This window comes from Salarias fasciatus, chromosome 18, assembly GCF_902148845.1.
Source record: "Salarias fasciatus chromosome 18, fSalaFa1.1, whole genome shotgun sequence".
Taxonomy (NCBI): domain Eukaryota; kingdom Metazoa; phylum Chordata; class Actinopteri; order Blenniiformes; family Blenniidae; genus Salarias; species Salarias fasciatus.
Window position 1 is genome coordinate 11,361,851 of NC_043762.1, and position 27,210 is coordinate 11,389,060.

Sequence of the window (27,210 nt, forward strand, 5' to 3'; positions counted from 1 at the left end):
CTCCTGTGCAAAGAGAAGGAAGAAATTTAATCTAATATGAAAATACTCACGAATTGAGAGATAAATGAACGAAAGCCCAAGACGATTATTATTAATTTTCCCTTTCATGAGGTTTCTGACTTCATGACCTTTAACCCGCTTCTCCCCTGAAGTGCGACCTCGCCGTATATATTTCATCCTTCATCGCGAGCTTCTAGAATCTACCCTTAAAGTGTTTGCAGTCAATCAGCGGTCGATCAGTCCCTGTGTGAGCAGAGGTCACTGATATGTGAAGCCGGTTTGTGTTTCCTTGTTGTTTCGTCCCCGTCAGGAGAGGCGCCCTCTGCTGGCGCCTCAGATGGCTGACGTGGTTTTGGTGTCTTTGGGCCGGATCCGGGTCACGTGCTCCAGCTGGCCGGCGTCGGACACGTCGTAGCTCGTCTTGTACTTGGCGAGGATTTTCATCAGGGGGCGGAGCTTCAGCCACCACTGCTCCTTCGGGATCCTGTGGCTGGAAACACAAAACACGATGTTAGATCTGGAATAATCATCAAAACTCTGACACTATCGTCTTAAAGTTGAATTCTGTGAGTTTTGTTGCTGCAGGTTGAAGGTAAAAAAAACCTTCTTACACAAAGTCGGTCTCGTCCCGGAGCTGCGACACCGGCTGGAAGACCATCGCTCTGCGGCGCATCCCGAGCAGACAGGCCGTGTCCTCCGAGTTGGCAAACACTCTCCCTGCATCAAGCATCAAACTTTTAGACCGTTTAGACCCCAGAGTGGGTAAAAACAGGTGAAACCGACGGGAGAGAGTGGCGGTCACCTCCTTTGTAGGACTCTTTGAGAGTCTGACTGATCCACTGGATGGCTTTAGCCGCCACTTTGGTGCCAAAGTTCCTGTCGAATGGAGACGGAGCTCCTCCCTGCGAGGGAGACGACGACAGCATTTAATATTCACAGAAGAAGAAGAACTGGAACAGCTATGAGTGCTCTTATTTTAACCTATCGACATGTGTTGTGGCCAGTATAACTAAAATAAATAACATTATGAATTAAATACATCTTATATATTGTTTTACGTTCAGCTGTAGATAAAATGTTGGTTTCAGAAAATTCAAAATCATTGCACCTTGTTTTCATTTAATAAGTTGCAGATAATTCATGTAGGATGATTTAAACAATGCAGATCAATAAGCAGATGACAGTGTGGGTGTGTGCGGGTGTCCGACCTGCTGCATGTGACCCAGGATGTTCTTCCTGCAGTCGAACACGCCGTGCCCTTCCTCAGAGTACAGCTGGTAGATGAAGTCGGTGGTGAAGTTCTCGTTGCAGCTCTCGTTCCTGAAACGCAGGACGAAGAGAGACGGACCTCAGTCCTCATCCAGCTCAACTCGGTAGTTATACTGGAATAACATTTTTAAGGTATCTGAATATTTTTAAAGTGCTTTTTACGTTCCCTCCCTACATTTGATTCTTTCTCATCCTTATATTCTTCAGTGGCTCTTTTCTCATTTTGACCTGCATGATTCAGAGGTACAGTGAAAAGATCTTTAACATTCATCCTGCAGAAGACGATACTTTTAAGAATCACTAAGTTACAGCAAAAGTTTTTGATGTTTTTTTCTCAAAATTATGATCTCACTAAAGTGACTGTCTCCAGTCTTTTTCCAAAAAGTTACATCTGTACTTTAATTTGACTATTTTGTTTTTGTATTTTTGAATTGAGACACTAATTTGAGGTTTTATTTCCTTTTGGTGCTCAATCATTTCAAACAGTTTTTTTTTCCCAACAACTTTAAATGCTGAAGCATTAACAGTGTAAATAACTGTCTGAGCCTCTTCTTGAAGCAAAGAATCCGAGTCCTTGATTTGTTGACCCTGCTGTCGGCTGGCCGTCCTCTCACGGCGCGCCGTTATGTCCGAGTGCGTCTTGTCGTGATTAGAAAGCTCCGCCACGCACAATGTCACCTCTACTCACAAAATATCACATTTGTCCTATTTCTCCGGCCCTCCCTCCTTCTGGGAGCCGTTTTTAAAGCAGCTGGGTGCCGCAGTGGACCAAAATAACCACGACAGGTCGCTCCCATGTTCGCAGCACGTTAAAACCAAATTTCACAACGACGACACACTGTTAATTACTAAACATTAAACGCATGTGTAGTTATCTTTTGGTGAAAAATTTCCATGCACAAGCATCACAGGATGAGCAGTTTCTTGGATCACCGTAACGTCGAGCTGCAGCAGTTTAAATACGCCACGTTAAGTGAAGTGAAGGAGCCTCACCTGAGCACCAGGCCTCTCTGGATGCTCGTCTTCATCTTCTGCGTCAGATGCTCCACGTTCGCCTGGAGAAACACACAGAGGGAAATGAGAGCATCAGACCGGAGCAGGCAGCCTGCGCCAGCAGCCGGAGCATCCACAAGTCTCCCAGAATCCTCTGCAGGGTCACATGTTTGCCAGGAGGGGGCGACACACCTCCAGGCTGATAGATAGATAGATAGATAGATAAATAGATAGATAGATAGATAGATAGATAGATAGATAGATAGATAGATAGATAGAAATCCCTTGAAAAGAACTTATTTTTAAAAAATTATCGCATTGGTGAAAAAAACAAATTAAGATCAGACATCAATAAACTGAAAAAATATTTCAGAATTCATTTATAAATCCTCAGATTAAAATGGTCACTTCAACTCTCCAACAGATTTTTGCATGTGTGAATGTTGATTTGAACATTGCAGTGAAAAATAGTGCAAAAAATTTGAATTATACATCTCAGAAGTTCCCTTTCAAAGACTGAAGACTGCCACTCTGTTCATGATCTGCTGCCCTCTGGAGGAGACACACTCTTAAAACATTTCAAAATAGACAAAAATGGATTATTACAAGTAAAGCTTTTGATGAACAGTCGCAAGACTGTATTGTAGTTTTTAGTGAGCTGTTATTTAGATGTAATATTTACCAAAACTCCTGTTTCAAGACTGTATTTGAAAAAAATCCATTGTAGCAGAGAAAAACACAAACAGTGACATCTATAATCGTCCTGGCCTGATCGGTGTTGATGGGATCTGACTGATGCAGCTCACAGCTTATTAATAAACTGCCTCATGCGTGCAGATATAATCTGGGTCACCTGTGCTCTCCTGAAGCCTCCAGGCGGCGGCTCCGGGCCTGGACGGCCATCGACACACTGATCAGACTGAGGGGTGTTGGAGCAGAAACAGGCCGGACTGTGACCCTCCGGGACCTGGACTGATCATCCTGAATGAAGCTACGATCATGTCAGTGTTTCTAAACTTAAAGCTTACCTTCTGTTTACTTTCAGTAATTCTTTGTAAAAAGATCTTTCATTTTTGCTGTTTAATTCTACAGAATTCAACCATAATTCTGTCATAACGTGTAGAAAAGTACAGTGACTTTTATCCCATTTTGACTGAACATTTAAAGCCACATTGGACCTTCTTGTGTGCCGTTCGGGGATTAATAACATGATTTACAAAGGTACAAGAACACAAATGTACAAAGAGCATTCATGTGTGTGTACTCTCGTTTTTAAAGTAGTATTTGTGCTCTGACACTGATTTCAATTGTTTTAGCCAAATCATTGTCATTTAGGATTTTAAATCACTTCATGATGTATACGTACATCACATGTATGCAATGATCTGTAATTCACTCTGAGCTAAATTCACTCTTTGTGTTTCCTTCATGAAGACAAACTGATTGAAATGTCAGTAAAATAAATGAGTTGATGAAGTTCAGTGTTTTTCGTTTCCGGTGAGGTTTTTTTTTTTTCTCTCTCTCTGACCTGAAGGTCACGGATGTCGAACGGCTCCTCGTAGATGTAGACGGCGTCGGCGCCGGCGGCCAGGCCGCCCACGGTGGCCAGGTAGCCGCAGTAGCCCCCCATGGTCTCGATGATGAAGACCCTCCGCTTGGTGCCGCTGGCCGACTGCTTGATACGGTCGCATGTCTGATTCACACACGCAAACACACACACACGTTAAACAATCCTTACATGAGGGCAGACTTCCATCCTGGAGGTCCTCTATAAAGCAGAGCTGCATCAGTCGGTGGAAACTCTGGTTTTACTTTAAAAATATTTCACTGAACAAATTTAAACAACATCTGCGGTGCTGCGAAGAATCAGACACATAATGAATGTCTGAGAATTAAGATTTCTTCAAAGCTAAACCATCTAAAAAGAGAAAACGCTGATGCAGCTCGACTCTAAAGTGGACAAAATGCCTCCAGGTCAGTCTCTCTGATGCCCAGGTTGACTCTGCAGAAAGCTGTAGTTTCATAGTGTCACACTGCAGTGTATGAAACAATATCTCAACAGAATGCACAGTAAAGGCGCATCTGAAAAATAACACATCATTAAAAGTTTCTATCTTATTTCTATACTAACAGCTAGAATAAACATCTGATCCAATACAATTTTGTCATATTTGAAGATATTTGTATTTCAGACTTTCATAATTTATGAGTTATAATTACGGGAAAAAAATTCTAAATAAATCCAAAATATATGAAAGTTGAATAAGTTATTCCTGTACAGTTAGTATGGATCCAGTAAATTTCTGATTGAACAGTTTAAACTGCATTTTCAATTATTATTTTGAATTTCTGATTGAAGCTCAGTTTATATTTTCTTATCTTTGGAAATTTTTTTTCTACATTTTTTACAGTTTTTTTATTACAATATGAAATACAATTTTTTTACTATGAACCTTTGTTACTTGATATGATTTCACCTGTCTTGAGTAATGTAAAATATTATAACATTATAGAATAACACAGATTGAAATCTGCTGACTGGAGTCGGACCAGAGTGGACCTGTGCATCAGAACGAGTGAAGTCCTCCTTGTCCAGGACACTACGGCCTGGTGGCTGACTTCACTCAGCGACACTGACAGTCTGCAAACACAAACCGCATCCGTCACAAACTCAACCGGCTTGCTCAAACGTTGCAGCGTCCATAAAGCAAACTTCTCCGACATGCAAGTGCACTGATTTCTACCAAAGCAGCAAAACATGTACTCACACAGCACCTGCACTCCTGAATGCTCATTCACTGCTGTGAAGCTTGAGTAAATGAACGATTGTTATAGTTAAACACTTTGAGGCATACGCTCAGTGTAGCAGGGTGACATGAGGATCGTCACCTCATTTCACTCATCTTGATCGACATCAGAAATCATCTCACTGTGTCAGAGGTGTGTCTTGGGACGTTTTATTTAGTCTAATAAAGGATAAAATGTTATTTTCTAAAATATGCAATATTCTATTTTTGTTTTTTCTCAGCAAAGTTTACATTCAGACAGTTTCTTTCTGCAAAATTAAAACAATGTTTCGCAAATTAGGTAAAATTTTGATTGCTAAATTCTATAAATACAGTCAAACACAGCCAGCACATGAGAACTTTTCATATTTTGTTATTTTAGCACCAGGTAGAGCATGAACAAGTTCTTACCCACTAAAGAAGGTCGATCAAAAAGAAAAAAAAAAAAAAAAGAAATGTTCCTGCAGTTGACCAAATAAGCACAACCAAAGAAACACAAGAGATGAAACGAATGATGTATTTCTTTCTACATGTGGGCAGAAGTTTGGATACTCCTGTTAAAGAACCCAGCAAATGACACAATGATGTGTCAATTTGCTTTAAACACAGCAAGAAAAAGTTCAAGTTTTCAGTCCCTGAGCTGACAAGTTTTGGAAACACTGACCTGACTGAACCTTTTCTGTTTACACAACTCCGATCAACTCGAAATAACATCAGAAGAAGAGTTCCACCTTGAGACACAGAAAACACTGTAGTTTGCCTGCCAGGCCACTAGGTGGTGCAGTGTTTTTTTTTTTTTTCAAAACAGTGACACTGTTAAAGAGTTACAACCAAGCTCAAACACTTTCCACGCGTGTTTTTAAAGCACAGCTACCCAACTAAATGATTTCACCTAAAATAAAGGCTCATGTTAAAAACTGTACATTGACAGAAAACACTGCAGTTTGCCTGCCAGGCCACTAGGTGGTGCTGTGTTTTTGTAATACGAGGTCAATCTACTGTGTGCAGGAGTTTTTAACATAACTTTAGTGCACAAATGAAAAAAAAAAGTCTATAAAAAATCTGCTTCTAGAATCTGTTTTCTAAGGTCCCGTTCACACCACACTGTTTCAAGTGAAAATGCAGTTTTTCTGTTTTCACTTGAACACACTGTGTAAAAGGGGCCATAAAGGCCTGTTTTTCTATCAACACTGTTGTGTTTTAAATAAATTAATAAAAATTGAACTATAAAAATTAGCTTTTCATTTGAAAAACAAAAAGTGTGTGAACAGGGTCTTTATCATTTTAGGTTAAGACTTGCTTTTCCTGTGAAGTTATCATAAGGTGGATTTGGTACTCCACAAGAACAGACATATTTGTCTTCTCAAAGTCACAAGAGTGAGAACAAAATGAGTTCTCAAGCTCTTCGTTCTGACTAATCAGTCTACAGTTACCACCAGACGCCACATGAGAGAAAAGAGTTTCCCAGACAGGAAAAGAACAGAGTTATTCTTTGCTCGCAGCTCCAAGAGAGAACAAATCTCTCTGTTCTTGTGGAGTTCATATCGATGTTTACTGGACAGAACTATCGGCGTCTTCCTTGCCGTTGACAGTCATCACACAGACAGAACACTTTGGTCGGAAACCTTCTGGTCTTACCTCCACGATGGCGTTGAGCGACGTGTCGGCTCCGATACTGAGGTCAGTGCCGGGCATATTGTTACTAATGGTGGCGGGCAGCATGCACATCGGGACGCAAAACTCCTCGTATTCGGCCCGGGCCTCGTACAGCTGCAGCAGGGACTCAAAGGCCTGATGGTGATGGCCGTAATACCGGGGTTAGACCACTAGAGGGGGGGTAGCCTGCGAGTCTGACACTTTCTTTCTGCGTGTGGGAGGTCAACATGTGTCTACAGGCTGCTTCATGGCGGCTTCACAGCGGCTGCTTTTGGCCTGTATCCTTCAATATCGTCTCTTATTGATTGGCTTGTTCAGGATCGACTAAACCAAGAGTTGATTGGCCTCTTCATTGTACAGTTTTGGTAGAAAACATGGATCTAATTGTTGAGATTTGTTCTCATCGTTCATGTCAGCGCTGTTGGACAATGAAGGATACAGGAAAACACAGGTCCATGAACGTCCAGCTCTGTATTCACGACAGTGTGCGCTGCTGGCTGGCTCTCTCCAGGAGATGGGTTGGGGCGAGTGGGACAGAGGGGGCGGGGGCGGGGGGCTTTGGCTTCTCATTGGCTGGAGGGAGGTGGAATGGGGTGCAAAGAGGGGACGCACTTCACCTCAGCTGACATGCCGGAGGTGTCGTCGAGATAAAAACCGCGGAGGGATTCCAGAGAGACGTTTTCCTTTTATGTCCAAGATGGTGAAGTGAGACCAAGAGGGCTCAGAGAGCAGTAAGCAGGAAAATGTGGGCCGCTGATGCCCCACACAGCATGCGCACTTCTCTCTCTGTAAAACGCTCAAAGGAGAAGAAGCAAGCCGAGCATGGCTGTTGGACGGGCCGCTTTCCACTCGAGTGCTGTTTACCAAACACGACACACAAAAGGCCTGCACCAACAAAACATGCCACAACACGTCACTGCATGCCCCAACACTTGGCCGGGACCTTCGCCGAGCAGCCACCAGCCGCCACATCTCAGCTCCAATTTAGGTTAAAACAAGGTGAAAATGCATCCGTGTGGAGTTTATTGGTACCGTTTTGGCAGCAGAGCTGTATATTCAATATCAATCAGAGATCTGCAAGATTTAGAAATTTTTATATAATTTTACACTGAATAAAATGTATTTGGTCCTGTATAAACCTGTTTACATTTTTAAAAATGAACATAACGTGAACATTTAAAAAGATTTTTTTTCAAGGTGCACTGATGAATTTTAAAGAGAGTAATTAAGAAATGCTGACATATTCCCATCAATTTTGGCCAATTTGAACTAGTTTAGCTTTTTAGCTGGTTTAGCAATTTTAGCTTTTCAACACTTAAAGTCATTCAAGCATTTTGTTTAAGCCTTTAGGGATGTTATCTATTTCAGTCTTTTAGCACTTACAGAATGAACTTTTCTCCACATATCAAAAATCTTCATTATTAAAAATTAACAAGTTGGAAAAAAACTTCCTTTTTTCCGTTTTTTTTTTTTTTTTTTTTTTTTTTTATTATGTTTCGCTCCCTGAAAGTTGCAGTTGGGATCTCTGCAGAGGGCAGATGACGTATCAGGATGAGGTACATAATTTAGTTGTCAATCTATCAAATAATTCACCTCAAACTGAGACATAACTTTGTAAAAGCCTTTTGTAAATTCTTTGTTCTGTCCCACCTAAGGAAGTGTGTTTGCTTGGTGTCCTAAACATCCTACAATCGTTTGTTTACATGGTCGTCTAATAATACAATGTACAGAATTAACAGAATATTTTCCAATAAAATGTAAAAAAAAAAAGGCTTTCTTTGCAAATAAATTACAATAAAATAGTGTCAGTCAGCTTCTTTTTTTTAAATTACCTATCACAATCATCCCAGATTAGATCTGATCTGCTGGCGATGTGACGACGCGAGGCGCTGTTCAGCGAAGACCCTGAAAACCTCCAACACTCTGGGGTGTGTGTGTTAGGTCTCCCGACACACACACACACACACACACACACGTGCACTTACATCAGTAATGGCGTTCAGAGCGGTGTCTGAGCCAATGCTGAGGTCTGAACCGGGTATATTATTGGAGACGGTGGCGGGGACCATAACCATGGGAACACAGAACTCGCTATATTTGTCCCGTGCAGCCGAGAGTTCCAGTAATCCCACGTAGGCCTGCAGCGGTGAGAGCCAGCGTCGTATTCAGTTAATAGGAGGGATGCACAAATAAATGGGAGGAAGACAGCGGGATCCTTTCTTCATCATAAGTGAGGGCAGGAAGTGAAGGTTCAGCGACAAAGAGGGAGGAAGGAGGTGGGAGGAGCTCAGAGCTGGTTGAAGTAGCACAGCTGCATCGCATTCAGTGTTAGAAATTATTGAAAAAGATTTTCTGACATGAATATGACAGTGTCTCTCAAGCTGCTCCCTGTTTGCAGGGTAGAGAGTCATTCAGATCATGCAGAAGCATGATGGGAAATCCTATTCCGATTCTTCAATCAGTATCTGCCGACAGGCTGGTGAATCTTGTCCACGTAGTTTTGGAAGTTTCTAGACATCACAAGGGGTTTATGAGAAGCGCAGCGTTTGTTTGCGTTGCGTGATCATCTCAGAGATATGGCAGCTTGCAGTGGGCGTGGCTTACAGAGGAGGCGTTGGGGGGGGTGGGGGGTGGGGGGGGGCAGACGATGGGAGATGGGTCTGCGGAGTTATGGCGGGGGGGAACAGAGGTCTGCGAGAAGTGGGCTGGTGGGAGAAGCCAGGGGGGAGAGAGCCAGGCCAATCACAACAGACAGCGAGACACACACGGAAAGGCCATGTTGCAGCTCCACACACTCGACAAAACAGTCGTTGGCCGAGCCGCCAAAGTCAAAAACGGTTTTGAATTTTTTAATGTGATACACTTTTTTGTTAGGTAACACAAAAAATATTACCCAAATTAAATAGTTTGTGCAAAAAACACACAGTTTTAGCTCAGTTTGGCTTTGCAGCTCGGCCAACAAGTAGAGATGATGGGATGGAGACTACAACATTTAAATGTTTCATAAGTCTATGTTGAAAGCATTACTACAGAGGTAAATGCATGTTTAGTGAGCTGAAATGTCAGGATCAGTGGAAAAACGTAATACATTGAATGTGGAATACAAGATAAAGACAAGCTTAATGACAGATACAATGAGGCAACATTGAAAAACAGTGCTTTCAATATTAAAGAATTCAGCTTTTTAAATTATCATTAGCTGTGTGAAGAATACAGTTATATCAGAATAAGTGCAGTTTGTGAATGTTTTTCAATCAGGTGACGTACCTCAAATCCTCCGATCACAAGCAGAGCGTTGATGTTGTGAATCCTCATCTGCTCGGCGATTTTCTCCAGATGTTTTCCTGGAAGAGTTCTGCCACAGACGACAAACAATTTCAAAATTAATGCAAAAAAATCTTTTGGTAACACTTTACTTGAAGCCCCCCTGCATAACACATTATAAGTACATTCATAAAGCATTATAATGCCATTATAACATGTGTAGCTGTAGTTATAAACATTCATAGATGATCACAATGCCAGGACCAAACCCTAACCCTAACCCTAACCCTAACCCTAACCTTAATCCTATGCTGTATACTGCTGTATAGTGAGTTATAAAGCATTGTGATCATGTATTAGTGTTTATAACTACTTATAATGTGTTATAAAGAGGGGCTTCAAGCAAAGTGTTACCAATCTTTTTATCCTAGAAGATCAAAACCATGAAGAAAAAAAAAAAGAGATGCATTCACCTAGCAGATAAATCACAGCACTACACACAAGTTGTTTGCTTGGAGCTCCTCATCTGCATGTTTGTGACTGCAGCTGTTTACCTTTTAGTGCCCAGCAGAGATCCTCCCTGACCAGTCCAGCCTCCAACGTCTCCCCATTTGATCTCCTTGATCTGAAAAAGAAGAGAACGTGTTGTGGCTTTTCACTCACGTTTGCATCCACGTTTCGGTTTTTGCATTCGCATTGTAGTTTCAGGATTCATGCTGTGGCTTTTTCAGCCTTTGCAATCTTGCTGCAGTTATCACATTTATGTTGCAGCTTTTGCATTTTTGTTGCAAGTTTTCCATTGCAGTGTTGTGGCTTTCGCATTAGTGTAGCAACTTGTGCTACATATTATATTTTTTAAATTCATGTTGCAGCATTATCATTCCTGGAGCAGCTTTTGCATCCATACTGCACTTTTTGCATTTATGCTGCATCTTTCACATTCATAAAACTGTATTTGCATTTTTGCCTTAATACGCAGCTTTTGCATTCATGTCGCAGCCTCTGGATTCCTGTTGCTTCTGCACGACGCCCTCTGATCCACACCGGCTTCACTTTGAGCCCTGCAACAATCTGTAATATCCGGATAAAGGCACCAAACTTTTTTTCATTATCTAGTACCCGCTCTCATCGCCGGGCCGCAGAGCACCAGCTGAGTCACGTTTAACCCGCAGCTCCTCCTATAATAATCGCTGTCCTACTTAGCAGAGGTTTTAGTCAGGGATCACTCCTTCACTTTTCAATCACATCTAATCCGTCGACACGACGACTCATTTCCCTCAACAGGTCGCTGTCACTCTGGAAGCATGCGTGGCAGTTTGCCCAGAGCGCCTGATATTTGTGGATAGTTCAGCATTCTGGATGCGAGTAGCAGAGCTGCTGAAAGAGGAGACGAAACAGTTTACAGTAAACAGTCTTGTGTTTCTGAACACACTGGAGTGTAATCTGTGTCGACCCCGCAGGAGTGAAGAAAGCACGAAATTCACCTCTGACCTCCACAGAGTGTTTACGCTTTGTTTTCAATTTGACTTGGTTTAAGAGAAGAATATTTGAGGAGCCAGCTGCCGGTGAGTTGCAGCAGAACTGACATGTTTATCTTAATGACAAGAACTGAAATCAGAACTAAACAGAAGCACAATTCAACGGTGTGTTTGTTTCTCCTCAACTTCTGAGAAACTGAGACACATTTCACTTTTCAGCTTGTATCATATTTTAGATTCAGAAACTATTCATACAGAACAGTTTTTTTAAAAAATCTACTAAAAGCTGGCAGGCAGGATTTTCAGTTTTGTAAAAGAAACATAAAGTTTTGGTATTTTATCTTGTTGGTTAAATTAACCCTTTCACTCCAATTCTGAATCGAGATCACAAAGTTAAAGCAAATTGCTGGACAGATTTTTAAGTTTCAATGTAGGGAGGAAAAGAAAAAAGTACATTGACAAACTAAAAATAAAGTTACACACAGATTTAATCAAAATGTAGAGTTTAGAAAAAAAAGACTGATTACACAAATTAACTGTTTGATCATTTTGTTTGAACTAATTTGTTACAAACATGAAAATTTGTGGGAAAAAATATGCAAGAAACCCACAAAACCAAAGCAGTTTAAACGTTTCAGGATTGCAGGATCCCACCTGTCCTTTGTAGAAGCCCTCGAATCCGTCGCTGACAGCGAACATTTTGTGGCCCTCGGTGATTCCCACCCTGACAGCGGAGCGCACGGCGGCGTTCATCCCCGCTGCCGGGGCGCCCACGTTCAGCACCGCCACGTTGAAGTTGCTCTGCGGGTGTTACGCACACAAACACACACTGAGAAATCCACTCGGTACACAGCAGAGGAAAGCAAACTCCACCCCAAAAAGCACAGCCAGAGTTTACAACATCTTCACGATTCAGGATTTTGCGTCCAGATGCAGCACGTGCGGCGGTGCCGGGTTTGAGGAAGATGCTTCAATAAGAGTCCATGATGTGAGGCAAACATTACAAACTGCTCCATGGAAGAATATGATCCAGAGTTAATCACTTATAGACTTATAGCAAAAAATAGCTCTGCATGCAAATAAAATAAAATAAAAAAGGCCACATGCTGCTAAAAGCAAAAATATCAAAGCAATTAAAGCAAATGTTTTCTGAGTCGTCGTTCCTGGATTTTTTTAAATGGAGCTCGTGCATCTGAGACTGTATGTTCCACGTTCCAGTGGAAAACACATACAGTTCACCAGAAAGGCTGCAAAGTTCATCATCTCAACCGGGTTAATGATAATAATACATTAATAACAACACAGATAACTCGTCAAGCGTCTCAAAATCCAAATCTCCACTGACTACGAATCACAGAAATCTGGAATTTAAATGTTAAAGTCAGATATTTAGTGTGAAGTCTGGAGAACTTAGGTTAAAAAAATGTTGGTCAGCAGGATCAGGCATTATTTTTATTTTGTATTATTGAACTTCTTGATAATCTTTCAGGAATGAAGCAATCTGTGTCTTTAAAGATACAAACTGTAACATATAAATAATAAGAAATTGAATTTTGCATTAAGATGCCTCCTGTCTGAACAACTGAGAATATTTAGACATATTTCTGACAGTTTTGAGTTGAACGTCCTGAAACTAATGCAGAAAATAAAAAAGACAAGAAAATTGCTGATTTTTCAGAATCTATCAGCTGATCTGATTCAATTCAATGTATCAATTTAAAATTTTCCGACGTCTGTGGGATGTGGCACATCTGCATGGAGTTTACAAGAAAAAAAGAGAGTTGTGATGATTAAACTTGAGAGGTCTGACCCCATCCAGTTTGAGTTATGAGAAGAGCAGAGATGCTTTCAGACTTGATATGAAATGCTACGAACTCTACTTCAGGCATCACTGGGAGCGCAGGGCAAATGGAAGCATGTCTACATTTCTACCTCTACGAAGAGCCGTGAAGAAGAAAAGCAAGATCAGGCAGAAATGCACTGACGGCGTCATTTTGTGGCACTGCGTTAACTGTGAAGATTTACCCCATCAAAATCCAAACATATCAATTTCTACCGGGCTGAAAATGTTAGCGCTAGCTGCTAGAAGTGTGTTGTACCCGCTACACCTGCGAAAGCTGACCTACAGCCGCCTCCTCACATACATCAAACTGCTCCTCCTCCTCCTCCCCCTCAGGACAGACAGGAAGACAAAACAAACACCAGCCTCCGTTAGTGTCACAAAAAGACTGCAGCACCCACAATGCACCTGGCAAGAAGGTACCTTCTGCTACTGAAACAAATCTCAGAGCAGCTGATGGGGAAACATATTAGAAGAGTTAAAAAAAAAAAAAGTGGATCACTTCACTGGACTGACTGTACTGATCGCAATGTTTTTAGGTTACCGGTGACTTACATTTGGAAGTTCAGAGTCGGCTTTGTGGTAGGAGAGCAGTCTGTAGGTGGACAGGTTGTGTTCAAAGCTCCTGCAGACAGAAAACAAAGTTAGAACAGGAAATCTTCAATGCATCCTGGTCTGCCGCAAATGAATTAACTAAAGATCTGTGCAAACGCAGTTAAAACGAGACTGGGGCATGGCCGTCTGTAACGTGTCCCAGACAGAAAACCGATCATCCAATAAAGCGTCATCCAGCTCCACACAATTTAACCATTCAACGTATTGATTTCAGCTTATCCTGTAAACAAAGTGAAATATTTCTGATGTAACCACAGCAAAGCAGAAAAAGGAAATATACCTTCCACGCAGCCTGACGGCATCCTCGAATTTCTTCTCATCCATCGCCTTCTGGACTTCCTGGGTCTGATGAGAAGGAAAATAAGTTTCTTCAGTAAAGTTACAAGCCTTTTCTCCTGTTCCTGCTTTGAAATTATCTGCAATAATATTCATAATGACATACATTTTCCCTTCAGGCTTCATGAGAACTTTTGTATTGCAGATATATATTTATTGAAAGACTTGAGCATTAAAAATACGAAGTAGTGTAGAAATTAATATGGATGAATGCAGGCAGGATAAATAAATAAGTAAACGCACACACATTTACAGTATATATAGTACAATGAGACTGTAATTGGCACTGTAAACAGCAGTGAACTGAATTAGCAGTGTGAAGTGGACGCCGTGCCTGCAGGTGTCTGTTTCCACCTGTATGCACGGTGTTGTTGCGAAAACATTCGAGTGACAAAGCTAATGCTAATGTTTATCTGAGGAGCCATTTAAAAATATATGTAGTCTTTCCACTTTTCTTTTGTCACATGACAAACGCAAATGTAAATTGGGATTTAATGTAACAGAGATTTTTTTTCAACTTAAAAATAAAAGGTGAAAAGTGTTCAGCCCATCTGTGGAGCCACTTCAAGCTACATATCACAGCTGCAATTCTTTTTAGGTCTGTTTCTACCATCTTTGCACATCTAGAGATGGAAATTTTTGCCCATTCTTCTTCATAAAATAGCTCAAGATCAGTCAAGATTAGTTGGAGAATAGCAATCATGCCAGAGATTTTCAAAAATCCATTTTAATACATGAAAATGTTTTGATGGAAACCTTTCAATCCTAGCTCTGGTTCTATATTTAGGGCTGTTGTTTTGCTGGAAGGTGGAAGAATTTGTCCTGCATTTGGCTCCATTTATCTCCGCATCATCTCCGACCTCTTTGTCCCTCCAGAAGAAAAGCCTTCCCAAGGGTGGGAAATACTTTTGCAAGCCGCTTTATACACAAAGCGACGGATTAATAAGCTGTAGGAGAAAACAAACACTGAGTAGAGCGATCAGTCGTGTTCTCCCTGCACGCCTCACACACTCACCATCTGCACACACTCCATCAGCGGCAGCCGGACAGCCTGATTCCCGACCAGAGAGACGACGCAGGCCGGCGTGGTGGGAGACGCCTCCAGCAAGGCCAGCACCGCCTCCACGCCCATACGGCTGGCCTGGAAAGGTCAGAGTTCACTCATAGGAGGCTCTGAGAGATGGTTTTACGCAGACGCTTAGATTCTGATGTGACTTACCAGAATCCTGTCGAAGGCCGACGGCGTCCCGCCTCTCTGCACATGGCCTAAAATAGTGACCCTGGTGTCGAAGCCCAGGCAGCGCACCACCAGCTGATCATTGAGAGAGCCTGGATTAGCAGCTAGCATAGAACGCTTAAACATTCACAAAATAACTACTTTATTTGACACGCCTAAGCTCAACATTAAAAACTACAGCTACACAACATTCTAACACTTGCTTATCATGCAAATAATGAAACAAAAGGAGAAATCGTGCAAAACGTCTTCTGTCATGCTGACGAGTGCCGAGTGATGAAGATGCAGAGAACACTTGCAAAACTATGAGAAAGCGTGATGAAGATGTGCAGGCTATTGAAAGAGCGAGAGGGAGTATCAAAGAATGAAAAACGAAATGCCAACGACCAGTGAAATGTTGAAGGACACCAACAGAAGAAGGGAAAAGATCCGTGGATATGAGGAGGCGTTGGAGACCCCGTCGAGGTTTTCCCGCCATACTTACATCCTTGATATAATCAGGAGTAATTGCCTTGTTGTGGGAATCTATGGCGCCTTCAGCTACAATTATAATGTTCAGCCGTTTTTTATCGGCGCGGTTCTACAGGGGGAAATAAAGAAGCACAGGCACATCAACACAAGACAGAAAAGGCTGAGCAGCGGCAAAAGCTGGATCCTGCCACGATGGGTAGTTTCTGAAAAACCTTGTGAATGATTTGGAAGAGCAGCTCCGAGACCTTTTCATTTGTTAGCAGACGTTTGCCACAGATGATTCCATCCTTTCCAATAAGGACATTAAAGCATTATCTGGGCTTCTTATTCTCACTGTCGCCCATGTTTCCTCAAGCTGGACTAAAAACCTTTATCATCTTTAGCTTTATCATCTCTGACGCTTTTTTTTCCCGGCGTTCCCAGTGTTAATATATAGCCTCTTAAACTGTGGCAAGCGTCTGGACCTGGATGAATCTGATTCATTCCCAGCAGCCGGTCCAGCTTCTGTTTCTCCTCCGTCTTTACTCCGAGCTCTACTCACATCCTTCACAAACTCAGAGGAAATGTGCTGTCCTTGTCTGTCAATGGCTCCTTCAGCGACTATGATAATGTTCAACCTGGAACCCCGAGATCGACTCTGCACAGTGAGAAACACACTGACCCACATTAACGGACATCGAAGAGAATCAACCACAGGGCTCTGTGGCGCAATGGATAGCGCATTGGACTTCTAGTCAGTCATTAGAGAAGTGATTCAAAGGTTGTGGGTTCGAGTCCCACCAGAGTCGAGGTTTTGGGAGCATTGAAGTTCAGAAGAATGTCATTTCAGAAGAGAAAGATCGACGATGATGATGCAGACTATGAGATGAAAGATACTTCTGAAAACCACGTTACTCTTCAGGTAATTGGATCAGTTGCTGATTCCTGACTTTCTGCTTCACGGGACAGAGTGTGTGTGTGTGTTTGTTAATCTGAACTAAATACAGATTGTGCCGTGTTGGACGAGTCGAGAAACGCTTGTCTAGGATTCCTCCTGCTCTTCCGGCACAAACCAGAGTGATCAGCAGCTGTGTGCTGCTATTCACGGCTCCGCAGCTCCGACTCCCGCCCCCTTGGTGCCTCATGTCAGCTGGCTCTGTGGCGCAATGGATAGCGCATTGGACTTCTAGTCAGTCACTAGAGAAGTGATTCAAAGGTTGTGGGTTCGAGTCCCACCAGAGTCGCTGTTTTCCATAGAAACTAGTTAAATAACTACCGACTGAGCTTGTTACAATAGAAAGAAACAACTTTGTGAAGAAAGAGACAAACAGAAATACAAAATCTCAGTTGGACTGTTTCAGTGATGTAAAACATATATGTATTTCAGCGTTGTTATATTGATTTTCACATGTAACTGTCTCTATGTAGTTATTTTTGTGCCTTTGTCTTTGGTTAAAGTGAGAAATGTACTGAAAAAGTAAGTGAGAAAGTAAATAAATAATTCTCTCTCTCTCTCTCTCTCTCTCTCTCTCTCTATCTCTCTCTCTCTCGCTACCTCTCTCTCTCTCTATGTTGATTTCTTTTTCTTTGTACATTTTTGTACTTTGGAGATGTGAACATATGTGAATTATTTAGGATACGTGACAAAAAAATGGAAGGAATGAAATCAGAAATGGTATCTATAACACTAAAGCCTATTTACTGATTCAGTTATTTTAGCAGCACTGTTTTCCATTCTTAAGATCTATTGTCATACGCTAGAATTTGTATTTGCACTCAGTTATCTGATGGATGAGTTTTTTTTTTTTAGTTTCGTCTGGATGTCTAACACTTTCTTCTTTAAATCACTGATTGACTGGTTGTGTCTTGTTTTGGTGGGATTGCTTTTTAAGAGCTGAGATCTTCACAAATGTGTGAATCCATCTAATTTGCACGTCAATGGATCACGCCTCGGCTCTTCATGAATGTTACTGTGAGGTCCATTTGAATGCTGATTGAGACGTCTACCGAAACCAGAAACCTCTGTTAAGTTACAGCAGGCTCCATGTGGGGCATCTAGATAAAGACAAACTTAAACAGGGATGTAGGAAAATATTCAAATACATTACAAAATAAGTGAGTTGTATAATATATGGTACATACCATCTGTGACCACTAGATGTCTCTGTATGACAAAAGAGTGCTGCTACAGAAAAATCTCCAATAATTCTGTATTTGACTGGAATTTGGAATAAGATTTTTGAAGAGCAAGAGCTGTTCACACATACAAGCAGATGCAGTTTGCACATTGAAAAGGTTACAGTTCAGAATTCTCTAAAACATCGGACCAAGTAGTTCAAATTGTCAGTGGTCACATTTCACAAAATAAATAAATAGCCATCCGAAGGGTCTGAAAAATCGTAAAATATAACAACAAAGTCACTAAGACGGCAACACTGTGAGGGTAACTTCTTCTATGGGATAAATAACTACTGGTAGGAAGCAACATTGCCCCCTTGTGGCTGAATCGGGGAAGCTTTTTTAATGAAAGAAGCTACTTCTCTTGTGTTGCACATATTTCAGTTTTTGCAACATGAATATAATATCACCTTCGTTAATATATTTTAATACATGCAGATTTATTTAGAATTTTAGCCTTGGCAAAATGACCATCTGCTAAGCTCTCATGAGTACATACATTACATAACTTAATCAAAGAGGTGATGTGCAGAGCGCGGAAAGGCCGGTGTGCGTTACCTCAGAGAGTTTCTGACACATGCTGTCCTCCCACCCGTCCTCAGGGGGCATTTCGGGAATGAAAACCCAGTCGGCTCCACATGCCAGCGCACTGACCAGCGCCAGGTATCTACACAAATACACACCCTATAATCACTCCTCTAGGTCATATCAAAGTAAAGAAAAAAAAAAAAAGAAATATCTCTCTTATGTAACTCTTTTATCAATATTTTAACTTTGTTCCTCCCATCCAATCCAGACAAAAAACTTTCTGTAATTCAGTTTGTTGACTAGAAGAGAATAAACATCTATGGGTTTAAACTGGATATATAGCATTTACAGTGTTTGGTGAGTTTTGAGAACAGCAGGAGGAGTGGTTACCCGCAGTGTCTGCCCATGACCTCCAACACAAACGTCCTCTGGTGGCTATAAAACAAGAGAAAACACAGATAAATCACAAAGGTTTGTGTTTATCACAGGTTGTTGAGTTTGCTGTTCCTGCTCACTTCACCCCTCACATGTCATAAAAATATATAATCCTTGTAAGTCTTGTTTCTTTTTTTAATGCTGGATGTGGGATGTGTTCACCTCTGAGCGGTGGTCATGATGGCGTCCACCACCTCGATGATGCGGTGCAGGGCCGAGTCGGTGCCGATGGTCATGTCGGTGCCACAGAAGTCGTTGTCGATGGAGCCCACCATCCCGACGATGTGCAGCGAGGAGTGAGTGCGAGCCGCTTCCTCGCTGATCGAACCTGGAAAACAACGACAACAATGAGAATGAGGTTGTGGGGCGTCAACTCCCAGCAGCCCCTGGGTGAGGCGTGCTCCACCTTGCTGCACCAGCTCGCTCAGCAGCTCGCTCCACTCCTCCCGGAACAGGTTGGCCCCCGTCAGGCTGCCGTCTCCTCCGATCACGCACAGGTTGGTGATGCTGCGCTGCACCAGGTTGAGCGCCGCCTTCAGGCGACCCTCGTGCGTCCGGAACTCTTTGCAGCGAGCGCTGCCGATGACAGTGCCGCCCTGCGGGGGGGGGGGGGGGAAACAAGAATCACAACACAGAAAGACAAGTCCTGCATCACACTGTTAGAGACACTAGCAGAACTATTTAATAAAGTGTTGTATAAGGAATTTTATGCAAGTTTTAAAGTACTCCAATCCCTACTAAAAGTAATACTAGTGACTCACATTTCTATGTATTATTTCTAAAACTTTGACTTAATTTGGTGTATGTGTTTAAAAATGTGCATATATATTGTCATTTACTTCAGTTTTCTGAGAGCTCTCTTAATGTCCATGTGCAGTTTTTCACAATTCTTTCATTCATGATAAATTTAAGCTAAATGTGTAAATCAGGTAAAACCTAAGAGATTCTCCACTAAAGCTAAATTAAGTTATTTCTGTTATTTTAAGACTCACTTCAAGAATAATGCCTCCGGTATTAATTTGTATACCTATTTTTCATTATTTTCCAGTGTGGTTTGTTTATTACTGCATGAAAATGTCCAGTTTTGTATTCAAATGACATTGCACATATTCCGAAAGACAGTTTGACTACACATTGGTTTTTTTTTTCAATATTTTTCGGTAATAATTTAACCGTATTACTCAACACTGATATCAAATTTTGCATGCTTAGGAGAAATAGTGAAGCCCCACAGGAGGAACGACTTTGATCAAAATTTCACTCCAAAGATTTTTAAGTTAGTTTTCAACCACTGATTGTTGAAGACAGATTGTTTAATCCATGCTAATTAAGAAACTTGTCTGAAGATATGCCATTTGTGATAGAGAAAAGAATTTGGGGCATTACAGATGAGACAAACTCTGAATATATTCAGATTATAGGGCATTTTTCAGCAAATTGAGCATCATTTAAACACTGGAAATCAAAAAAGGTGCTCTCTTTTGGAAATAAAACTATATAACATTATTTTCCATTTAGAGGAAAACATCAACAGATGCCAAGTTAAAAGGATTAGGGAAACGTATGACTGAATAGGTGCTGGAGAATGATCAGTCCTTCTACGGTCTAAGTGTGGCCCCAGTCGGCCAGTGAAGTCTAATTCTGACGCCGCTGAAAAGGTTGAATTCAATCAATGACTCATTTGGCTGCAAACTTGGCTGCAGTGCCACTTTCAATTATCGGCACAGACGCCTGACAACACAGCAGATATTGTTCTCCCTGCCTCAAATATCAACAATGCTCCAGCAGGCAACAAAGGGGTGTCTATTTGGATGCAAAATGGACTCCGTGCAGGATTTCCTGCACGTGAAAGCAAACAGTGTGAACACTCTGAGCTCACCACTTGCAGCATGCTGGAGACGCTTTCCCACGTCGCCTCTTTGATGTTGTCGCCGCCGTCCACCATGCCCTGGTATCCCTGAGAGAGTAAACAACGAGTTAAAGACCGCCCAGAACGTCACAAACTCAACCAGAACAGATCTGGACGAGGCTCACACAAACAGGCGCAGGGAAATACCCCCGGAAATACTCAGAGACCAGTGTTTACTTTCGTGGCTTTTGAAAGCCAGGAAATTATAAATATTCTATTGGTATTTAATGGAAACTTGAGCAGGATCACACACACAAGGAGCAAGTGAATGTACAGAGTCAGACGATTGGAAAATTCAGTGAAAACTTCTTCCCATTTGTAGATTTTTTTTTTAACCATAAACTGTAAAATACAAACCTAAATTACAAGTGTCTCCATGGTCAAACGCAAATAAAAATGGTCTAAATATTAAATATCACAGGGGGAAAAAAAATAAGATTGTGAGACGTATGAAGCAGAAGTGTCGTCCGCTCTCCTAAATCTCACCATGTTTACAGAAACTGCCAAAGCAGCTATATATAGCTCAGCACCACTTTGTGCAGAAGTTACTGAATGTGATCACTATTCGCTGTTTCTGCAGATGCAGTGTTGCGTTCATGGACCTCCAGATGAGACCCCTCCAACCAAAATAGAAGCACGGCGTCACTCAGCTGTGACCCGGTGGCTACTGAAATCCAATGGGAACGACAGTTCAGCCGGCGAAGGATGAAGTCCGCCCCTGGTAATCCAATTACATCTGCACTGAGACTGGATCGTGTTTTACCTCCTCCTCCCCCTCCCTCCCGCTCCCTCCTCTTCCTCCCTCTTCCTCCCTCGTGCTGCTATCAGTGGCATCATCATACATCCTCACAAATTCTATATCGACCTGCTGTCAGACTTCCGGTGAAGGTCGAGACATTAAACATGTGCTGCTTCACAAAGAGTTTCATTCACAGAGAAGTCAAGTCCTCCATCTCTGTCCGCTGAACACGACTCAGAGTCGAGACAGGAATAGGTTTCAACTGTCCTTGAAATATCTTTAGCCTGCAGTGTTGTGGATAATGTGCTTGAAAGTCTTGTAATAACTGTAGCAATTTAACATTAATAAATATTTCATATTGTGAAACTAGAATCACTTCGGGACTGATTAACAATGCAGAACAAACTAAAAAGCCGTACATTCAGTTTATTGAACGATGACAAATGGATTTGATCGCTTCCAGTTTAAAATGCATGTAACAATGTTTTACCTGTGCAGTGATTTTTTTTTTTTTTTTAAGAATCTGCAAAAAAGGCAGATCAAGGCCGCGTGTGGCCACCAGTTGCAGGCGTCTGATTCTGATTTTAGAGCATCTTCCTCCTGTTAACTGACTTCATCTCAGCTTTAGTTACAGTTACTTACAGCTCTGTTTTCTAAGTTTTCTGGTTTTTAAAATCTCATTAAACTTATAATCTGGATCTATGGGTGTAAATATGAACTATAGTGACAGTTGGTGTGTGTGTGTGTGTGATGAGGTAGTAATCCATCCACAGTGTAACCCTCCTGGTTTATTGTTAGCTGAGGTCAATGGATGGATTGGCTGACGGTTTCTATCAGTCGGGTAAAGTCATGTCTTTACTCCTGAAGCTTCACTCTTTCCAGGGTCACGTCTCACCTCATGGATGAAGTAGACCTTCGCTCCAACGTAGATTCCCATCCGGACGACCGCCCGGACGGCTGCATTCATACCTGAGTGCAGAGACAGGAAGTAGAACCTTTCAGAGACAGAAATACTCTTTAAAGTGCTCATTCATCGACCGCTGTAAGTGAATCCAAGAAAAGGCCTAAAAGCAGAGTGAGAAGAGTCAGATGAAGCGGAGGACAAAATAAGGATCGGCTGCAGGAGCGTCGTGCCAAAACTCACAAATGTCTGCCTGAGCGCTCCGTGGAATAAGAAGCAGGGCAGACTGTAACTCTCAACCAGCGTGAGAACGCAGTGAATGTACGGGACACACACAGAGCAGCCTGAGGGGAATGGAATACATGGCCTTTCATCTTTATTGTATGGTTTATTAACTTATTAATTCAAAAAAGTAGTGTAAATAGATTCATTTATTAATACAACCGTTGCAGCGGCGGTCCATTTATGAGCCTTTAAAACACAGAAACACCAGGTCATGTCATTAAAAAAGACAAAATAACAGTGAAAGAATGAGAGAATTCAGTTTGACATCTAGTTTTGCTCACAGGTGAATCGTAGCTGAAACAGATGTGATCAGGTAATCATGTTGAAATTGAGTATTTTAGGAGAAAACTAAAAAAAAATAGACAACTGAGGCTGCAGTGAAGAAACCTGTTCTATAACAATTTATACTTGATTTTTAAACAATGTGACATTATGTTTTATACTTTTATACAACAACAAAATGACAATAAAGATCAAGAAAATGGCCACAAAGAACCAGAAAATACAAAAAATAGAAGAAAAAAAAAAGATTACCGACAGCCAAAGCTGCAATAAATAGACACAATACTACCACTGATGGACCAACATACAACCACAAAGACACACAGAAAATCACTAAGGACACATAAATTAAAGCAAAACTACAGCAAACAGAAAAATCAATCTAAGACACACTAAATGGCAACAAGAAGGGGTCTGAAACCACTTGGCCCATGGCCTTCACTAATGTAACAACTACAAAGAAACAACATCAACAGTACTCAGAGGTGCTGGATGACTTGTTTAAGTGGGAGTTTTTTGTGTTTTGACAGTAATGTCGTCCCCTCATCAGCTGCTGAAAGCAGTTTTTGGCCACTTTTGGTTTGAATCCCAAACACTTTAATAACCGATAAACATGATAAATCCCCCTTTAAAGACTTTCAGTGATTAAAAAAAAACACAATCAGCTGTTGTTTTAGGATTTAGGATTTTTCCATCATAGATTCCTTCAGATGGCTGCTGAGAGAGAAGGTCGGACATCCCATCAGAAACAGCAGCTAATGCCACGCTAACGAGCCAAATCTGACAAATGCCGGAGCGCTGCATCGTTCTCTGAGCGCAGCAGGCACAAGCTGTTCCGACGGCACCCAGCCTTCCCTCCCACGACACACGCTGCCAACGGCCAATCCCATCCACCGGCAGCAGAGAGCAGAACGTGCGCGGGGTGTGACTGCTCCTCGGATGGTAATCTCACACACTCCGAGCTCATGATCAGGAAAGCTCTGCTATTAGAGATTCTCAGGCAAAACTGGTCAGCAATCAGATTACTAACTACATCCTCCATCCTCCAGAAATGTACTTGATCATTGTTACAACTGTAACCTTATATCTGGAAACAGTTCAACGGATTCCAAATGAGAGGTTGCTGCAGGATGGTGTGTCAGATTTTTTTTTTTTTGGCTGTCTGTCACGAGCATCGCAGGTGAGAAACCACCTGACTCCCCCGTCCGAGCGCCGGAGCGGCCCGCTGGCTGCCGTCCAGTCCGCGCATCATTTTCCAGGTGGGGTTATATTTAAATGCGAGGTGGAAACATATGCCGCTGCAGCATCGCAGTGCACAGGCGGGCTGGCTGTGATGCTGCGTGCAGCGCTGCAGGGAGACCCTCCGCCAGCATATAGGACGCCAGTGTTATGTAACAGCAGCCAACTATAGCTGCGACCTGCAGCTCTGCATGCACACAGTGGAAACAAAGCAACGGCATCACATGCACGATTTCATAATCCTCCTAGTGTATTATCTGACAACTCCAGATCCAAGTCCAACTCCTTAATCCTATTAATTAGTGGATTTCTGTTTTTTTTTTTTTTTTTTTTTTTTTTTGAGTTTTTACTGAAACCACTGATTTTGGTTTTGAAAGTCACTTCAAGGTTGGGATTATACTTTCCATCAGGTGATTTCCTCCTCCTCTCACCACGGGCGCATCTCTGCATGTACTTGCTTCTCCTCACGTAGCTCGAGGCTCAGTGAGTCAGAAAAACCGGAAAAACGCTTTCACGGCTAAATATGCGGGACTCACGCGTCAGTGGAAGTTGTTTTAATCTGAAAGGATTCATGCGGAAGACGCGTGCGTTTTGCTTCACGTTGGTCCTTTTTTCTTTTTCTTTTCTTTTTTTTTTTTTTCTCACAGACGACTCATCCCGGTGATGTAAGACACGTGATACACACTTCATTCCTCCTAATGACCCAATGACATCCATACTTCATAACTTTTATAAATTACAGAGATGATGGCAAAATAACTCAATATCTGCACGTTGAGCTTGGATTAGGCTGATAAATTCATTGCACGAGCAGGACATGCACCACACATACACACACAAACACACTCGTCCCTGCGCCACAGGAGTGTAACACGACCCAGAATCAGGAAAGAACAGCCTATTGAGGTTTGGATCACCTGTTGTTACTGCCGGAGCTTTAATCCACATGAAAAATGCAGAAACCGCATGTTGGCAACAGGTCTGAAAGTCCAACCTGCTAGAGATGACCCATTTATTTAATATTTAAAAAAAAAAAAAAAAAAAGCCCCAAGTACTGCAGCATCCAAAATGAAGGTGTTGCGTAACCGTCGACCCTGCGAATAAAGGGCATCAACAAAGAAATGGGGGCAGTTTCAGGGAAATAGGGCGGATTTGGTCTTAAAACTGCACCTTTAACTGCAGGCTTCTCAAGATTTCCATTTTGTGTGAAATGAAATGTGTGAAACAAGCGTGAAAATGTGCTGCTGGTGTTTTAGATCCATCAACCAAATAATCCTGCAAAAGAGTAATGAATGTCCCCGGCTGGGGTTTGAAAAAAAAAAGCCTAAATTATAAGACTTATTCTGTGGATGCGCACAACTTTTATAACTTACCTAAAATATAAATTAAACACTTAATAGTCGCAGAATTGGTTATCCTGCCGTTTTTGCTTCCATTGAAGGCAATTTTGCTCACATTAAAGAGTGAAATGAAAATTGCATTTTTTTTTTCTTAATTGAGGCGCGGCTGTCTGTCCGATAATGGAACCAGGCGGCGGCGGCGCTTTTTTTTTTTTTTTTTTTTTTACCTTGAGCATCCCCGCCGCTCGTCAGCACCGCGATGGATTTACCGGAACCGGACAGGTTCTCGAAGAATTTCTTGGTGTCCTGCCGCTTCGGTGCCGCCGCTGTCGCTGCCATGTCCGCTACCTGCCGCCGTGTGTCACCTGCCAAACGCGCGCTCACAACTCACACTCACTCTCCGTGAAAGAGGAGCGGCGACGAGTAGCACCCGAGGGAGGATGGAGCGAGTGAGGCAGCGCGAGGAGTAACCGGAGAGTACACACTGCAGTGGACCCCGCCCACACTCACTCTCTCACACACACACACGCACGCACGAACGAACGCACACACACGTACACGCTACACGTGCACAAACATATACATACACGCTGCATGTCCCTGCAAAGTGCAGAAAAGAGGAGAGATGAGTCACTCCCTGCTGGATTTCAGTTTTTTTTCCTACACTGACGAGACAGTTCTGCATCCGCGGTGGCTGCAAAAGTCTTCACCCACTTGAACTTTTCCACCTTTTGTCACATTGGAGCCATAAATGTGAATGAAATGTATCAAAAAACATGCACGGAAGAAAATGTTTGAATACTCTTAAATGTTGCACTGCATCTCCTCTTGAGCGAGGAATGAAAAATGTCTGTCTTCCAAATAAATGGAAAAAAAAATGTTCAAAACTATTTTGAAAGTAAGTTAAATTTAATTTGACTATATATAGTCGTTTTTGTCATTACATGCATTGTATTACACATATGTCATAAACAGTATTGCACGTTCATGTCATTATAATAAACAGTATATACACATATCTCATTCACATAAAGGAGTAGCAACTAAACATCAAACATACCCAACACAATCCCACATAGTTTTTTCTTTTCTTTTTTTTTAGTTTATGGGGTTTAAATATTGTTTTAATGGATTTTTCCTAATGACTGGATGCTTTTTAAGATTCTCACTCCTTCTATTGATATCCACTGAAGGTTAGTTGTTGACCTAACTGTTTTTTTTAAGCTGTAACTAAAGTAAATCTAATTTACTAATTACAATTCAATATTTAAATGTCTTTTTTTCTTACGAGAACAACCCACTTCCTTTATCCGTCCAGTTTCTACTTCAGAAAAAAATAAATAAATCAGAGTGAGATGTCTTCATGTTTTTGTCCGTCTTTGGCTCTCACGACTCAGTGACGCAGTACCTGTGTGATTGACAGCTGAACCGACCAATCAGAGTCCGGATC

The 27,210-nt window shown here is 41.9% G+C and overlaps 1 protein-coding gene and 2 non-coding genes across 5 annotated transcripts; 2 read left to right on the plus strand and 1 right to left on the minus strand.

Moving 5' to 3' along the window:
• Positions 1 to 171: 171 nt before the first annotated feature.
• pfkpb (phosphofructokinase, platelet b) lies at positions 172 to 26,250 on the minus strand. Of its 3 annotated transcripts, XM_030114668.1 has the most exons (23): positions 25,988 to 26,250; positions 22,609 to 22,682; positions 20,945 to 21,022; positions 19,472 to 19,661; positions 19,228 to 19,393; positions 19,021 to 19,065; positions 18,661 to 18,769; positions 15,959 to 16,054; positions 15,457 to 15,549; positions 15,253 to 15,378; positions 14,182 to 14,246; positions 13,842 to 13,911; positions 12,101 to 12,247; positions 10,523 to 10,593; positions 9,972 to 10,059; positions 8,690 to 8,842; positions 6,687 to 6,839; positions 3,791 to 3,955; positions 2,263 to 2,324; positions 1,209 to 1,320; positions 803 to 902; positions 612 to 717; positions 334 to 490 (listed from the first exon to the last, which is right to left on the minus strand). In XM_030114668.1, exons 1-23 carry the CDS (start codon positions 26,097 to 26,099, stop codon positions 334 to 336), a joined length of 2,538 nt encoding a protein of 845 aa, XP_029970528.1. In that variant the 5' UTR covers positions 26,100 to 26,250. The 3 variants fall into 3 exon arrangements, with proteins under 3 accessions (XP_029970527.1, XP_029970526.1, XP_029970528.1); XM_030114667.1 differs by lacking the exon at positions 8,690 to 8,842 and having other exon boundaries at positions 172 to 490; positions 25,988 to 26,249; XM_030114666.1 differs by lacking the exon at positions 6,687 to 6,839 and having other exon boundaries at positions 172 to 490; positions 25,988 to 26,245.
• Positions 16,642 to 16,733, plus strand: trnar-ucu (transfer RNA arginine (anticodon UCU)). Its single transcript is given in 2 exon segments — positions 16,642 to 16,678; positions 16,698 to 16,733. It is a non-coding gene; the product is annotated as a tRNA-Arg (tRNA).
• trnar-ucu (transfer RNA arginine (anticodon UCU)) lies at positions 17,077 to 17,168 on the plus strand. The gene is given in 2 exon segments: positions 17,077 to 17,113; positions 17,133 to 17,168. It is a non-coding gene; the product is annotated as a tRNA-Arg (tRNA).
• Positions 26,251 to 27,210: the final 960 nt, after the last annotated feature.